General features: G+C 35.0%; 3 protein-coding genes across 5 annotated transcripts; 1 reads left to right on the forward strand and 2 right to left on the reverse strand.

Annotated features, from left to right (window-relative positions):
• Positions 1,713–4,576, forward strand: LOC105169396 (protein PNS1). The gene is made up of 5 exons (XM_011089792.2): positions 1,713–1,885; positions 1,960–2,255; positions 2,412–3,324; positions 3,472–3,705; positions 3,856–4,576. The coding sequence occupies exons 1-5, from the start codon at positions 1,868–1,870 to the stop codon at positions 4,030–4,032; spliced, it is 1,638 nt and encodes a 545-aa protein (XP_011088094.2). The 5' UTR covers positions 1,713–1,867; the 3' UTR covers positions 4,033–4,576.
• LOC105169407 (N-terminal acetyltransferase A complex catalytic subunit NAA10-like) lies at positions 5,650–8,169 on the reverse strand. 3 transcript variants are annotated; one of them, XM_020697393.1, is made up of 3 exons: positions 7,708–8,169; positions 6,179–6,492; positions 5,650–5,768 (listed from the first exon to the last, which is right to left on the reverse strand). In XM_020697393.1, exons 1-2 carry the CDS (start codon positions 8,005–8,007, stop codon positions 6,223–6,225), a joined length of 570 nt encoding a protein of 189 aa, XP_020553052.1. In that variant the 5' UTR covers positions 8,008–8,169; the 3' UTR covers positions 5,650–5,768; positions 6,179–6,222. The 3 variants fall into 3 exon arrangements, with proteins under 3 accessions (XP_020553052.1, XP_020553055.1, XP_011088104.1); XM_020697396.1 differs by lacking the exon at positions 5,650–5,768 and adding an exon at positions 5,864–6,092; XM_011089802.2 differs by lacking the exon at positions 5,650–5,768 and having other exon boundaries at positions 5,864–6,492.
• Positions 14,838–16,927, reverse strand: LOC105169418 (serine/threonine-protein kinase-like protein At3g51990). The gene has a single exon (XM_011089813.2). The coding sequence runs from the start codon at positions 16,719–16,721 to the stop codon at positions 15,222–15,224; it is 1,500 nt and encodes a 499-aa protein (XP_011088115.1). The 5' UTR covers positions 16,722–16,927; the 3' UTR covers positions 14,838–15,221.

The raw sequence follows: 17,800 nt of genomic DNA on the forward strand, positions 1-17,800 counted from the left end.
CCATAATACTAATTTTTTAATCTACAAAAAATGTCTTTATATATTTTCAACCAGTCCTAATATCGTTAATTAATTTATTTTAATTAATTAAATATGATATGTTGGTTTATATATTTTATTCTTATTTATAATATATTTTATTTATTATATATACATAGAGATTTTTCTTTTCTTTTTTCTTAATTTTTTATTTATATTAAAATAAAATAAAATTAGAATATTTATTTATTATGTTAGATTGACAAGCCCAAACTATTTTTAACAAAAATATAATTATAATTTTCTTAAACTATTAAATATTAAAAAATTAATATAAAGCAAAAAATATAGTAATAATAATGAACTTACTAACTTGTTAATTAAATTATTTTTATGTAGAGATAAAATATATAAATTTAATACCACATTTTTATCATTAGCTAAATTTAAAATATGTGATATTAGTAATTATAATATATGGTTAATTTTAAATATAAAGTATTGAATATAAAATTAAATATTTAAAAAATATAAAAAGCTCTCGAGTCGGAACAAAATATTTTAAACTCGAGTCGAGCTTCAAATCAAGTATCACGAGCAAGCTCGATTCTTTATATCACCCCTATTCTCAATACAAATATACTATATACGACGTAGTAGTTGTGTGTACGTATTTATCACATTAAATGAAAAGAAAAAGAGCCATAGATATTTGCAGGTTTGCAATATTATTTATTTTTAATGGTACTAATAAATGTTAATATGCAAGTTTAATTATGTGAAAATTGAGAGTATGGTATTTGTAAATGGATGAGGATATATTTGTCATTTCCGTAAAATGAGAATGAGATATATCAAAGCGGGTCCTCCACAACCATCAATCGTAATTAATAATTATTTTTAGCGATCATCATATTATAAATAATAATTCAAATACCATATTAAAAAAAATCCCTTTTGAAAACAAAGTTTGAGAGTTTAAATGATGAATTTATGCCTTTTTATTTATCTAAAGTTGATTTAAGATTTTGAGAGAAGACAATTTGTGTAACTTTTTTATATTTTTACCAAACAAAACACAAAATTGATTCCGACAAGTTGACCGTTAAATATGAGAAGACCCAATAGCCAACATCCCACCCACCATTTATTCTTTATTTCCCACATGTGATTCAGCAAAATTACATCCTTGCCCTTTTCACCTACCCCCTCCCCACTTTCTTTTCTTTTTATTTGAAATCTTACTGTATTTTGTATTTTATGAAAAAAGGGAAAGCAAATTAATTGAGTTGAATAAAGAAAAAAGTGAAATTCATTAATTGCAGTCAGTCTACAAACACAATTAATTACTTGGATATAATGTATATTATTATATTTATTATATAATTAATTTAAATTTAATTAATTTCCATCCTAGAATTTTCCAAAGCATCCATTTTGCGGTGATGGCATAGACAACTCATTTCGTCCACCAATCACAGCAAATTTACTTTCAAACTCGAACAACACCATAAAGAAATTTGATCCGAATATCCCACGTGTACTTAAAAGACGTGCACACTATAAGCAGCCGCCATGGAGCTCCACGCACCGGATCACACCTCAGCGCCCGAAACTGTTAGCCACCAAAATGTCAACAATCTGACAACATTTCGTCAAATTCCACTGCCTTTGGGTGCGTCCACACCACCGCCGCTTCAACTGCGCGTGGTCTACAAAATCGACATGTGTCTGAAACAGCATCAGGAGGTAAGATGCACCCCAAAAAGAGAGAGATGGGTGTGGCCTGTGGGGGGTGAAACTGAAAGCTATGGCATGGTAGTAGCCATTGGTCCAACCAAAACAATAACAACAAAATCTAACGCCCGCCACCAGCGCCACCATTCCAATGGGTGCCACAGAACCCGTAAGTCTGTTTGTTAAAACTCTCTTTTGTTGTTCTTGGTTCCCAAATTTAATGGTTTGTGATGTGATGTGTAGGTGGTGTTGAACAGAGAAAATGAAGGAGGAGTGGAGGAGGAGAAGGAGAGAAGAAACGGGAAGACATCAGATGAAGAAGAATTGAAGGATTTGGAGAAGGGAGAGATGAATATGGGCCAAGAATCAGTTCAAATCCATCCTCCAACTGAATTTCACATGTCAAGAATGCAAAGATTGAGCACCACAAACCCTTTAAGACTCGTCATGAATAATGCCACAAGAGTTGCTTCTCCTTCGCCTGCTCACCAGCCTCCTCTCCGTTCTTCTTCTCCTTTGCAGCAGCAGCCGCCGCCGCCGCAGCAGCAGCAGCAGCCTCAAAAAAAATATATCTATATATATATATATGTGTGTGTGTGTGTGTGTGTGTGTGTGTTTGTGTGCTTTTTATGGGATGTTCTTGTTCTTGAAGTGTAATTGGATTTTGCTTTGTGGGTTTTGGTTGTTTTTGTGTAGCAGCCATCAGTGGCCTCACTGAATTCAAGAGCATACACAAACAAGATTTCTCTGTTTTTGTTCATTGTGCATATGGTTCTGGCTGTTGGGCTGGTGGGGTTTCTGATATTTAAGGGTGTCCAAGGCCTGATTGAAGAAGGGCGAGCTCAAAGGAGAGAAAAGAGAGTGTTAAAGTATTTTCTACCTCAGGTTGAGGCTGCTTCTCTGCTTAGCATAACACTGGCATTTATGTGGCAGAAGGCAGTGAGAGTGTGGCCTAAATTTATGGTTCATTTCATAATTTGGAGCACTTTTGCACTGACTTTGGCTGCCGGAATTCTTTTGATTTGCTACCAAAGGCCAGCCACCGACGGCATTGGCGTCCTGTTTATTGCCTTTGCTATTGGGAATGGATTGTACGCTTGTTGGGTTACACAGAGAACTAGTTTTTGCTCCAAGATTTTCATCAAAGCGCTTGAACCGGTGTCAAAATTTCCCGACATAAATCACCCCACTTATTGGATGCTCGGTGCTGGATTCTTGTGGATGTCGTTCTGGATTTTAGGGGTGATCGGGGCGTTGAATTTCTATGTCCCGCCACTGATTATAATCGCGTTGGTTTTGAGCCTGGCTTGGACGGCTGAGGTGATGAGGAATGTAGCTAATGTAACAGTTTGTAGAGTGATTGCTCTTTACTATCTCAGAGGAATGCAATCCAGCACTGAGTTCTGCTTCCAACGAGCTTTGTCCAAGAACCTGGGGAGTGCTTGCCTTGGATCCCTTTTTGTCCCTACAATTGAAGCTCTGAGGATCATTGCACGAGGCTTGAATTTGCTCGAGGGAGAAAATGAATTCTTGTTCTGCTGTGCAGATTGCTGTCTCAGGGTCATGGAATCCATCTTCCGTCGAGGCAACGGCTGGGCTTATGTTCAGGTAATCCACTTCTTGGAATTGGATCAATTTTCCATTTGCAGCTCCCTAGTTCTCTATTCAGATATTTCAAGCTTCAATTCACTGCTACATTAGTGTCATCACATGGAAATGGAGGCTCTTTATGGTCTAATAATCAACATTGTCCAGATTGCTGCATACGGGAAAGGTTTCGTAAAGGCGTCCCAAGACACTTGGGAGCTCTTTGAGAAGAGAGAAATGGTTGAAATCGTCGACTCCGACATAACGAGTGCCATTTGCTTTCTCAGCGGAGTCTGCAGTGGCGCAATCTGCACAATCGTTGTGGCCGCATGGACGGCTACCGTCCACCGTGGCTACATCGGTACCCTCTCTGTCCTAGCCGCCTTCATCGGTTACCTAATGGTTGGTGGCCCTCACTTGCACCACTTCCATATTTTTCTGATCTCTCAATTCAATAATTTAATGATGTTCGATCATGTGAACTAGTTGAGCATTTGTTAATTGTGCATCCTTTTGTTCTAATTAACATAATTTATTTGCTACTTTTGACAGACTAGGATTGCAATGGCACTGCCCCATGCTTGTGTGAGTTGTTACTACGTCTGCTATGCTGAGAATCCTGACAACAGGCTGTTCGATAGAACGATACCCGACCGTCTCGAGTTGATCAAATCCGGTCGGGACGTCATCATCCCAACTCCTAGGGTTCCCCGTCGATTTCAAAGATAGCCCACGGCTAAAATTTATTCATCGATTAAAATGTACATATACTATTTAGACGATCAAATAAGTATTCCAAATATCGAATCGATCAAGATCGTGTCGTATCATGTTAGAACTGAACTACGTGAGTATCGACGTAGTTATCGGTATTGGAGAAGGGGACATGTGTAGGATTTTAAGTGGTTAAAGATATTTCCCACACAAGTGGTGGGATGAAGGGGGTGGACACATTGAGATTCTTATCAAGACAGGTACAAAGGGATGAAGGTGTCTTTAGGTCATATGTCCTTTGTGGGATTATTGTTTTGGATATACTTTCTAGGAGTTGCACGATTCTAAGCTTGTCCCCACCATTACTTTAGTGTCCTTGTCTTAGTTTGGTTAGACCATTTATTAAATAAGTACGTGGTGATTGCCTATTGGCTATTTTTAATTAATTAATTGAATTATTACATGTAATAATCATCCAGAATGAACTGGAGTGCTAATTGAAATATTTTGTGGAATATTCTCAAACTTGCATTATGACATATGAGAAATTCCCTTTGTATTTGCATTTTCTTTTTCAATGCTGAGTGGCCACCGGAAATGGGATCTCTTTTTTATTTATTTATTTATTTATTATTATTAATATACGTGGCAGTAGATAAATTACAATTATTTCTCAAAAAGAAAAAAGAAAAGAAAATCCATCCGCCATCAATTTGAGATCGAATTTCCGTTTTTCTAGAAATAGTAATCAAATGATTATATTAATATATGAATATACTCAACAATACATCTGATGATATAATTAAAAATAATCAAACAAATTATAATAAACTCACATAAAGTGAAATAAACGTCCACACATCTAGTAAAATTCAAATTTATTTATGTCCTTAATTACTAGGCTAAAACATGATAGGTAGATTAAATTTCTAATTAGTTTCTTAATTATATCACGATGACATCACATATTCTTATAATTTTTATGTTAACCCCTACAAGAAGGGGAAATTCCACTTTACCCTCTTCTACTCTAATTTTATCTTACTTTATTTATTCTTACCCTCAATTACATTACTTTACCCCCCTTTACTTTTATAAATGCTTCAATTTTGCACACTTACCACAAAAATAAATAAAAATTGTAATTTGGTTTTACGAAGTTTATGAAAAGCGGTCAAAGGGTAATGATAAACATTGGGAGGCATGAACATTAATTGATTGAACGAATGTATTATTAGCATGTGACGCACACACGGAACTATATATTCATTTCTAGTGGTTGCCCACTTCAACTTTGGCGTAATAAAGCTATCAAATGGCGTACTGAATTCTACAGTAATATTAAATACTTAAAGAGAAGTATTGCTCTAGGTAGAATGACCTTCCTTTTTTTTATAAAAAATGAGAAGTAAATAGAGTTAAACATCACATATGCTAGTTAACATTAGCATTAGTGGTACTTCAATGTGATTAAAAATCTTAGTAAAACTAAAGTATATATTGATTTAAGTATTGAATACATATTCAAGATTATTAAAAAATATGATATCATATCCCACAGATATGCAATATGGTAGAATGCCCTTCAAAAGTACTAGCGGAGCTAAGAATGAACATGAAACAACTCAGAAATGTTTCCATAACGTAATTTCTGATTCTCGAATCATTTCTACAAAAGGAAAATGTTCATTGCAGCTGAAAAATCATCTGCAGATTAACAATTTACAGAGGACTTCGCTATGCAGCACATCCTTGCAATGAAAGCATAAAACATGTTTCAGATCAACTTAGAACTCGATAATATGGAATGCTGCCACATTCAAATATGCAATGATACCCGAGAAGATAGAGAGAAATTGACGAATATTTAAAAGCTTTCTAAGTTACACCATGAATACCCTGTAGGAGAAACCTAAACAAATAGGCATGCCCAAACCAATTGTTCAGGCTCCAAATAGTAAAGAATAAACTCCAAATGCATGACTACCACTAAAGAAGCCTGCGCCATCACATAGAGACCCAAAATGTGCCATGTGTTAAAGCATGTGTATGTATCACAATTATTTGAGCTTCCACTGACAAAATAAATTAATAAACAAAGGGCTCTTTCAGCGCAATTTTTATTAAATCAAGCAAAGTGTAGAGAGGATTCGATACTCACATACAGCATTAATAACAAAACTCTGACCCCTGAATGAGTTCTGATCACTCAGTTTTGGCCTCAGTTGATCCAGGCTTTTCATCTGCCTTCGTTTCGGCGGAACAGCATCCACCACCATGATGGTGGTGGTGGTGGTGGTGGTGGTGATGCTTCCTACCCTTGAGTTGCTTCCTCATATCATAAGCATCCTCCCCATCCGCATAATATTTGGCCTCCACATCATGGATCTTGTAGCCTAGTGTCTCAGTGTACAAATTAAACGCTGCCCTATTGCTCTTCCTGACATGCAATGACACATATTCTGCAGCATATACCTGTTAGAGGACCAAAACCATGGATAAGTTGACTGTTAGAAGACAGAAAATAACGAATGTTCAAGATTTATTGCAGTTGCTCCAAATTTTCCAGGGAAAAAATAATATGGAATAAGAACCAGAAGGAAATGTAGCAACATTTTTCTACATTACCGTTACCATAAAATGAAACACTCTCGATAACCCTTGTGCCAAAGAATATAAAAAATAACAAATTAATCTTTCTTTTAAATGGAATAAGCTCAAACTTCTAGCACAGACTAGAAATACAGATGGCGTATCATGCTTAAATATAAAGAATTAGATTAATCACAGTGGTGCAAACTTTGGCAGCACTATAAAAGATTATATATGTTTTCTGGCATAGAAAACAATGGATATATTTATCCTGTTTCTTTTTTGATGGAAAAATTCATTGGTATTGTAGAAGAAATATAATCTGTTCCCCTTGTCATCTCAGAAGACTAATATATTTGTAAAAATTCAAAATCAATTTATATTTTAGAAAGGGGTGCAATAGCTTTGACCAAATTCGCTAGTCACTCTCATTCTCACACTACATTCTGGTTTTACAGTAGATGAAATACTTTAACAAGGACCAATACAAAAGGTGGTCACAAAGAAAATTGCCAACTCTCAGTAACTAAGCAACAGCAGTCAGCAAATTAGAAATGCAAATCCTATATAAGACATAATATTTTTATGATCACTCTAATGATACAATAAGTCAATTGAAAAGATTTAGAAACAGCGCAGCATGTTTGTTGCCAAATTTAACTCCCAACTGTTCACCAGCCAATACACGGGAATCTCAAGCACTGGAAGTCAATTTAGGAGTGCAAGAAGCTCTCAACTCAACCATAAATACACAGCTATAAGCAAAACAGAAATTGAAAGTTCAAGAATATCAACGGCACAAAAGATAAAAAAGTTCGCCTCTCATTAGAAAAATTAACAAAAAAAACCCAATAAAACCAAGAACATCACCTGACCACTTATATAGGTTGTTTTTGTGAATTTTAAGAATAGAAACTTGCAATACTTCTCGATTGAATTGGATTTTTCGTCCATCATAATTTACAAACCCGAGATTATTAGTCTCATAAACACTGTAGTAATAGAATTTCCTTAAGCCTGGCTCCGCCGAAAAATCCACCAGAAACAGAAAAGTAAGCTCAAAGACAACATGCATAACAAGAAAATCGATCACGGAACCTGTTCCATTGCATTTTGAGCAGCAGTCATGAGCTTAGTGGCCAGGCCGAGCTTGCGGTGTGTCCTGAGGACGGCGAGCGAGGTGATGTGGCCGTGGCACTCCGTAGTCTCCTCCTCCATTTTGGCCAAGACGTAGCCCACAATCTTGCCGTTGTAATCCTCCGCCACGTAGAGGAGCTGCGGCCATGAGAGAATGTGGTATAAGTAGTATTTCATCTGGTAGTTCTCCGGCAGGCAGAACAAATTGCAGGCCTGCATCGCCAGCAAGTCATCCACCGTTGCTTTCCTTATGCACACCATCTTCACTCAACTGACGCGTTTCCTGACAGGAGCAAAAGAAATTACGGTTAGGAATTAGGGTTTTGGTCTTGGATTTAGGGATTTGGGGAAGGACGGGGAACTAGTTTGTGAGCTTTGTGGTCTAATTATTTTTTTTTTTCTTTGTAAATGACTTAAGTGATAGCGTAATTGATACTCATCTGCCTATTTATAGCACCCAAATTATACAATTTTTAATTACAAAAATCCTATTTTTTAATTTTATTTTTATTAAATAGAAAGTTTTGGCTGATTGCTTTCAACTGCTAAAATTATTTTTTATTAATTATAAATATTATATCTAAAATCCTTCTATATATTATAAATACTTATATCCAAATAAAAAATTATTATTCGATAGGTAGAAGATGGTGAAAGAAATACAAAATATTTTGACGCAATTGAGAAGAAAAGACGATGGACATCAACGGAACGAGTTTGGGACGGATTTGTCAAAACTCAAGACCCGTTAGATTGGATCCGGTTAATATTTTAAATATATTAAGAAATATATTTTAAAAAAAAATAATCCAATGATAACTTTATAAATATGAGATAATAATATTATTGAAATATTAATATTTTTGTCAATATATAGTGCATGTTTTAAATATTAAAATATTAATTTTTTTAGAATATGTGTTACTTATATAAATATTAAAATATTTATAAATTATTAATATTATTATTTAATTTATAAAAATAATAAGTTATATATTACATGTAAACATAAATAAATTACATAATTTTCTTCCATGTATGTACAAATATATTTCATATAACATAAAAAATAAGATGGGATAGGGGCGAGACCGAGTCCAAACTCGCACTGGGATCTATTTAAGGCTTCAAGACCCACCCGTTAATAATACAAATATTTTCTACTCTTTACAAAATTACAAATACACTTTCTAAGGTAAATCAAATTGACACCCACACGAAATGTATTTATCATTTTGAAAAATAGAAATGGGTGTTTATGTAATTAAGTCCAATTCAAAAGAGTAAGGATGTAAATTACCCTTAATCAATTCGTGAATGTTGACCAAAGACTTTGCTGTATTTAATTTCATGTGTAAATGCTACTATTGATGATGACACATTGTAAATATATAGAGGAAATTAATTTTAAATTAAGGTTGTAACATTTAAAATCCTAATCAATATATATTCTTATCTGCATTATTTTTCAACCATATATATTTTTCATTTAAATACATTTTATAATTTTTAATAATATGTGATAAAAAAAAAAATACATAGTTTCATGCAAAGTTCACTTTCAAATTAGCGTGGAAAGGAATAAGCAAGAAGATTCCGATATTTTTTTGTTTTAGCAACGATTACATTAATATTTTAATAAATTGAGTGATATATTAGGTCCAACAATATATTAATATAGCAAAATATGATGAAATATATTTTAAATAACTTATAAAATGAGATAAAATAACTATACGTTCGGCAGAATTCAAATCCATAACCTCAAACTTGTTTATAAAACTTCAATTTTAAACCATTAATCTAAAACATGGTCGATGGGAAAATCTCAGCAAACACAAAAATCTAAGCCCAAGGCAATCTTTGCCAAACAAACACGGCCTAAGTGTTCATTGGCAAATTATAAACTTTGGATTTGGGCTATTTTTTGCTTCATGAATTATATATAGCTTGGGCTCATTTTCAAAAATTGACATTTGGAAGGCTTATTACTTATGGGGATTTGGCTGGATATTTTAAAATATTTAATTTAATTTTTTATTTATTTGTATCATAATTCGAACTCGTGATAAGTCACAACAAAAAAATGATTTAAATACCATCAGAGTATGAGACGTCAAACTAAGACCAAATTTCCAACTTTAAATCACTCCCTATTCATTAATAATGAAAAATTATAGTACGATTTATTAATAAGTTAATATATATTAAAGGAAATTGGGAATATGGATCAAATTTTTATGATCAATTTGGTTCTTTTACTATAAAAAAAATAAACTACTTTGTATTTTATTTACCACATATACTTTAGGTGTACAAAATTCCACTAAGAAAAGAAACATTTAATAAATATAACTTGCGTATCAAATTAAATACGAGATACGGCATTATTTTAAAATAAAAAATCACATGACTTGTATATAACATTAAAAGATTGAGTAATGTCATTTTATAATAAAAAATTCAATCTAAATTTTCCATTAATCAACATGAATGTGGGTTGACCTAATTATAAATTCGAATGTCTATCTAACATGAATTTTTAATAAATAAAACCACCATGATAATTAATATATAAGGTTAAATTTCTCAAGCTAGGACTGTCAAAATCATCATATACTAATTATTTATACAGACAACTTTATGTATAATTTTGTCACTAATAATTATAAGATGACAGAAAAAATTGATATTATTTAATATATATTTTTAGTGATAATTTTTTAAGAGAGTCGTAATTACGTGGGATTTGTGATCCAAAAGATACTAAGTTTGAAAACATATACATAATCTTATCGGAAACAGGGTTTCTTTGAGGCTTCCGAATATGGCATAGCTTGGAAATGAAGCAGCGTAGGCGGGAGGAAGCAAGCGGACCCCCAATGGTCGCCGAATGCGTGTGTCATGAGAACAATGTTATGCAAATTGGACGCGGATAAGAATATTTGACAGTCAATTTGACACTTCTCAGGGGCTGGATTTTGCTGGTTTTCTTTTCTGCCCATTTTGACATTAAACAAATACACTCTTGCCCACAACATTGCCCCATTCAGTACCCCCACTTGTTCCACAAAAACCATCTACTCCAATCTCTCTCTTCTATGTATATATATATATATAATGATCACACACACACATACACCAAAAACATCTACCAAAAGTTTGTTTGATTTCTTGTTTTGTTTGCTATGGTACTCTTAGTAGAGAAACTTGGGAGAGCCCTCAAGTTTGGATCCAGGCTGGAGGATCATCACCTGAATTCCGAGGCCTTATGGGCTTCTTTAAGTGGTTTCAGGTCGAAAGTTTCGAGTTTTGTCAACCAAATATTGTTCAAGCGTGATAATCCAGGGCGGAAGTTCCTGTCCCTGACGGGGTTCAAGGATTGCTTTGAGATGATAGATGTCGGCAACAGGGCTTTCGCGAAGCTGGTGGTGGAAATAGACTACCCGATGAGCCGATGGGGCGGGAGAGCCACCGAGGAGTATCTAAACTACACGTTGAGCTTGCTGGACTTGCTTAACTCAATCAACTCCTCCGTTTCTCATCTCAGCCAGGCCAAGATGTCGATTTCTCATGCCCTGAACCTGATCAGGAATTCCCCGACAGCCAAGAGCTTGAAGAAGATCTCGGGAAGAAGTACTGGAAAAGACTTGAGGTTTGAAGGGTCGGTCAGGATGGGAGAAAGGTCTGTTTGTGAGAAGGAATTGGTGCTTCTCCAGGCTTTGATGGTATCCAAGAAAATCGCGTTCTTGGCGCTTGGTTTAGTCTTATCAGGTTGCTCTGGTGATGCTAAACCATACATGGAAGTAAGAAAATTCGGTGGAGGGTTCGATGATCCCCTGATAACAGTTCTGGATTCACGATTCTGCCACGAGGTGACAGAAATCCAGCAGGGAACTATGGAAGAAGTGGAAGAGGTAAACAGCGCAACGGAGCGCCTGCCTACGGCGATTTCTGCTGGAAGGTACAACGAAGCTGAGGAGGAACTGAAGACGAGATTGGAGACGCTGGAAAATTCAATCCAGGGCATTCAGAAGCAAGCAAATAAGTTGTTCTCTGAAGTTTTAGCTGCAAGAAATAAGTTGCTGGACAACATTAGGCTCACAGGATAGAATCCGTGAGTTAGAGTTAGTAGTTTAGCTGTGTAAGTTGTATACAAGTTGCAAAATATTTGTTAAGTAAATTATTGTGTATATAGATTCAGAAAAGAGATCTCATTATAAAGTCGAGCCAAACACATCCTTTTCTATGATTGTTTGAATTATTATCGAGCATAAAAAATTATGTTCGGATTTAATTTGATTATTAATCTTAATTCGAATAAACATGAATTTGAATCCAAACAATTTGATATTTTATAAGTATATTTATTATTTTTGCATTAGTCGAATCGAGTTCAAACCGAGCCCAAAAGTTTATCGACAATTTTATTCTTGTATTTAAAAATATTCTTGTATGTATGCGTAATTACCCTGAGTAGCAACGACAAAATCGAGAACAAGACTTAGTAGAAGAATGGATAGAACAATGGGGACACTAAAATTCTTCTTCTCCATTTCTCGTTGAATCTGATTTGTCTGTAAATCAAAAATTTTATCCGTGAAACTAAGTTTATGTGCAATGTGTAGGGTGGATGTATAGATATTTATACTTATAGAAAGAGTTAATATGTAATAAGATGGTTTTAAAATTATTGATATACAAATGTAATAATGTATATTTTTTTATACAATTCTAAAAAAAAAATACACTATTGTTTATTAACAATTAAATTGCATTAAGACCCATAATTTAAGTCACATCAACCTTCATCGTCACTCTTCCCAAAACGTGGTTCAGTCGTTCTGCTAATTTTTAACAACATATTAAAATTTAAAAAATCATAAATATTACTAAAAGACACTGTTACTATTACACTACTACTTCTCACACTGATTCTACTTTCAAATTCCTCAAATACCCTTTTTCTTTTTCACACACATAAGGTGAATATATGTGCTGTGCAGGTCACTTTCTATGCTAATTCAGTGGTATTTTATTTGAATAATGTAATACAACCTATCATCACAAAATTGGCAACTCATTCTTTGCTTCTCCTTCATCTTAAATATGAATAAATTTTTAATTATCCTCCTTAAGTTTAGCACAGTTATAAATATTTTCTCATTTTTAAAAAAATAACATATATTCCATGATTTTGACCTCTGTTTAACAACGATTCGACTTGTGTAGTCCTCGTTAAGTTTTTGTCCAATTTTTGTAGTGAATTGATCAAAAATTACTAAAATGGCAGAAAAAGTGTGCACGAGAAATGTATGTGACTAGCTTAATTAAATGTACTTTTCGACCATTTAGCAAATTTCAATCGCTTTTTTTCCTCAGTATGCCAAATTTTTAAAATTATGAATTCATATAAAATTAAAATTACCAACCCCGATATTTACAGTACAAAAATTACGATGTTCAACGGATGATAGCAACTTGACGGGATTACAGGCCTTTGAGGGGAAAGAGAGAGATCAAGACTTTACAGATGGAATTACTGGTTATTGGCAATTTGAAAGTAAGAAGCTGCCTTCAAATATGATCAATCCTTTTTGTTTTTGAAACATAAAATGGAGCAAACTCCAACTTATTCCATTTCTTTCCAGTACTGAAAGCAACAATGCAGTTGACAAATAAGACAGCCCTGTCTGCTTTGTGCTTGTCACACCTCATAAATTATTCTTCAAGTTGACCTATTTCAACATCCGATACAGATTTAATCAATAGAATGACAGGACAAGACGATCAGCGTAACAAACTCTTTTGATGGTATATCTTCTTTGAACTCGATATTTTAAGTATTTTTCGATCAATGTAAAATAATTTGTTTGAGACGTAACTAATGTTTAAAGGGTGAGTTTATCGTTACAGTTCTACCGTATAAGACCTGGGACCGAAAGGTGCATTTCCTTGCATCTTGTGCTGTCTCGGTGGTCTCCACTACCATACTCCGAAGATGAGTGCAAAACAGAATTTTTGCGATAGAATGAAATCCCAAATGGTCCCCAAATGAAGTACCTGCCTATCTGTTTGTCTGTCTTATTCTTGTGTCAAAAGAGAGGCTTTGGATTTGGACAATGGCGATATTTCCTTAACTGACATGAACCACCGGTGGGGTGGGGTGGGGTGGATAAGATGTGAATAAAGACATGGGAGCAAGGGATGGGAGCTTTTCAGTAATTCTACCAAACAACCTTCATATTCAAAATATTCATGAAGAAGATTAATAATGGAATTTCAGTTCATCAGAGACATTAAGAAATTACTGTCCCGGTGTAAAATACGAACCACCACAAACATGACAAAGATGCGTGACTGTTAAAATGCAACCGGCATGCTGAATATGTATGAGTTCGGTTAGAATGCCGTGTAGATCAACACATGGATGTGACTGTTAAAATGCAACCGGCATGCTGAATATGTATGAGTTCGGTTAGAATGCCGTGTAGATCAACACATGGATGTGACTGTTAAAATGCAACCGGCATGCTGAATATGTATGAGTTCGGTTAGAATGCCGTGTAGATCAACACATGGATGTGACTGTTAAAATGCAACCGGCATGCTGAATATGTATGAGTTCGGTTAGAATGCCGTGTAGATCAACACATGGATAGAAGAACGCAACCCAAAATATACAGTAAAACTGGACTCTTCTTGCATTAAACATATTTCACCAACCGCGATAACTTGAAGATCAATCGTCCTCAACAAGGCAAGTTTGACACAAGCGTAACATTCAATTGTGCAGAATGCTTTTGGCAAGCACAATGAAGCAAGATTTCTGAACAATAGCAGAAAGGAAAAAGAAAATGTTAACAATATTTCTCCGTTTCTTGAGGATACATTAGTGCAACGATGGCTTTGCAAGATTAAAAGAAATAGAGGTTGACTGCATATAAATTTCCCATCCAGCAAACTAAAATGTTTATCGATATGGGACCAAATGCACGTGTCGATAAATGGAGAAACTGATCAATATTGCTATATTATGCATAAGCACCAACAGAAGCACATATTTGTAGTGCAGAAGTAAGAACAAGGGATCAGGGAATAAATCAACATTTAATGACAAAACAATTTCATTGACAGGGTTATTGAAATGATGGTAGAAAAGCTGAATATACAACAATCATCTAACAAATTTATCTCACCCAAAAACCAAAGATTAATACAGCAAGCAGCTTGTACAATTGAATACGTGTAATAATTCATCGTTAGCTTGAAACAATGAGGAATGCTCTTTAACTAGTGCACCAGTGGTGCACCAGAATGTATACTTTAGCTGATACTTGTCTGGCTCCACGGATGAGTAATAGCTTAAACGTCAGAGCAATCGGCAAGGGTTGGAAGCAAGAGAAGCTTACACATATGAGCACTGTGTATCTTCAAATCCGCAAGACAGACTTAAAAACTTGCCATTATACTTTCTATGCTGTGATTGCCAATTCTGCAGCCTGAGTAACAGAACTTGATGTGGTAATCTTATCATCCATTCCAGAAGGTGCACTAGAACTCTCCTGAACTGATTGGTTTGGCTTTAATTTAGACACTCTATCTTTACCAAGAACCATGGACCGAATACTAGTTCCTCCAATAAACCTACCACTTTCAAATCTGAAACTCAATACCCTTTTTGTCGGTTCCAGCTTAGATTCAAATCCATCATCCTCACCATGAAATTCAGACTCGCCATCAGGGCTAGCCATCAATTCCATCAAATTGCTCCGAAAGCCCAAGTCCGAGTACACTCTCCGTGGATTTCTCAATGGCTTCCCAAGTTTAGCATCCCCATCATCAAGAATCCCATTTTCACCCCCTGTCCCATTCGAATTCACCTGACTGCTTCTTGATTGAACCGGTACACCCGCAGTCTCCACCATTAAACAAGGATTAGCTAAACCATTCCAAGAATGAACTGGAACCAATTTACTCAACTCACTCAAACATTCCACCACCTCCTTCATTGATGGTCTTCTCTCCCTACAAGACCTCACACATTTTGCAGCCACCACAGCCAACGTCTTCCTCACCATAGGATCCTTTGGAGGCACAACCCTGGGATCATATATAGCCAACAACTTCCCTCTCCTTATCAAGGGAATTGCCCAATCCACAATGGACGGCGGCGAATGTCCCATATCAATAGCCTTCCTTCCACTAATGATCTCCAAAAGCAATATCCCAAAACTGAACACATCAGTCTTGGTACTCAAATTATCAGGGGTCACATAACAAGGATCTAAATAGCCCATTGTCCCGGCAGGCGGAGTTGATCTCAACCTATAGTCATCCACACACCTCAATGCCAGCCCGAAATCGCCCAATCTTGCATTGAAGTTCCTATCAATCAAAACATTAGCAGACTTAATATCACGATGAATTACAGGTGGGTTCAAAGAATGGAGGGTGTCAATGGCTTTGGCAGTTTGCAACGCCAATTTTATCCTCCTCCCCCAAGTGGGAGGCCGCGAATTGGAATGCAAAACATCATAGAGAGTGCCATTACTCATGAACTCAACTACCAGAAGGCGATCTTGGGAGTCATTCTTGGTGAACCCAACAAGATTGACCAATCTGGGGCTCTGGAGCTTAGATAAAATGTCGATTTCATTCTCGACTTCATTTGGGTTGTCGGAAAGGGACATTTTCTGGGCAGCTCGCGAGGGCTTCTTGATGGCCACAAGACGGCCACCGCGGAGGACGCCTTTATACACAAGTCCATGGCTGCCCCTCCCCAAGAGCTTTCTGTCTGAGAAGTTGTTTGTGGCTAATTCAAGATCTTTGTAGTTGAATTCTTGGATTTTGATGGGCTTTTCCTTTTCCTTCTCCTTGTAATGGGAATTCTTGGAGGAAGAAACTGATGAGGTTGAGGCATGGGAATCGGCAGTTGCGATTGATGATTCAGCTTTACACGAGAGATAACCCATCACTAGTTGAGATTTTAGAATGCAAAAGAAGCGAATTGAACACCACTATATATGGGTGTGTGTAATGGGGTTTTGGAATCGAAGTTGCTCAAAGCTGGCTCTTCTAGTGGGAGCAAGGAAGAACTGTAGATGGCAGACCGCTAGAGAGAGAGAGAGAAAGAGAGATTTGTGGGTTGACCATTACTGAAAATGGAATCCCAAGATCTTGTTTTGTTTGCCAGCGTTAATATAGTTGTTCTTGTAAGATTTAGTTATTATTGTTCCACACATTTTCATTAAATTACTCATCCAACCACACTCCATCAATATCTATATCTGACAAAATTAATTTATAAAAAATAGTTATTTTTGAAAAATTAAATATAACTATAGACATTTTAATCGATTCACGTCCTGTCAATCATGATAGTTACTATAAAAATCTACCATTCTGAAAAAAAAAAAAAAAACAATTTTCATTATTAATAAATATGTTTGGACTTTGAATTTTAGTGCAAAACTAAGCATTTTATTTTAACTTTTTTATTTTCTTTTTGCACTAAAATTTGAAGTCAGATGCATGTAATGTAATATTATCCAACATAAAGTGCTTTCATTTTCATGTGTGGTTTGATTCATTTCAAAGTCATTAGTTACTGCTTTTCAAAGCCATTTCCCATTTTACTCTTTTTGTTTCTTTGATAATTTGCAACTTTTTGGTACTCATTGTTTTCCCCATCTTCTCAATTTTATAGTTTTTCTTTTGTCGTATTTTGTAAATTAGTTGCATACATTATTGTATCATAAAAATATGAATTATTAACAATTGTAATAATTAATATATTAAGTATAATGTCTATTAATATTTCATAATTAATCAATAACTACTATTAAAATAAACAACAAAACAGACATTGAGCTCCCGTTTGAACGTGTTCACAAACATTTTTAAACTATTTAACTTAAACTGATTAAAATCAAAATTTAAAAGTAGTTTTCTATCAATTTTCTTAACTTATTTATAAGATTATAAATATTGAGTTATTATCCCAACACTCAAAACTTTAAGTTTTTATCATTTTTTTTTTCAAACACTTTCA

Source organism: Sesamum indicum, linkage group LG1 (assembly GCF_000512975.1).
Source record: "Sesamum indicum cultivar Zhongzhi No. 13 linkage group LG1, S_indicum_v1.0, whole genome shotgun sequence".
NCBI classification, from domain to species: Eukaryota; Viridiplantae; Streptophyta; class Magnoliopsida; order Lamiales; family Pedaliaceae; genus Sesamum; species Sesamum indicum.

Coding starts and splice junctions, on each gene's coding strand:
- LOC105169396 (XM_011089792.2), top strand. Junction 2,256..2,411: donor CAGCAGCAGCCGCCGCCGCC/GCAGCAGCAGCA, acceptor TGTTTTTGTGTA/GCAGCCATCAGTGGCCTCAC. Junction 3,325..3,471: donor ACGGCTGGGCTTATGTTCAG/GTAATCCACTTC, acceptor AACATTGTCCAG/ATTGCTGCATACGGGAAAGG.
- LOC105169407 (XM_020697393.1), bottom strand. CDS start 8,007: ATGGTGTGCATAAGGAAAGCAACGGTGGATGACTTGCTGGCGATGCAG. Junction 6,493..7,707: donor CTCAAAATGCAATGGAACAG/GTTCCGTGATCG, acceptor GTCCTCTAACAG/GTATATGCTGCAGAATATGT.
- LOC105169418 (XM_011089813.2), bottom strand. CDS start 16,721: ATGGGTTATCTCTCGTGTAAAGCTGAATCATCAATCGCAACTGCCGAT.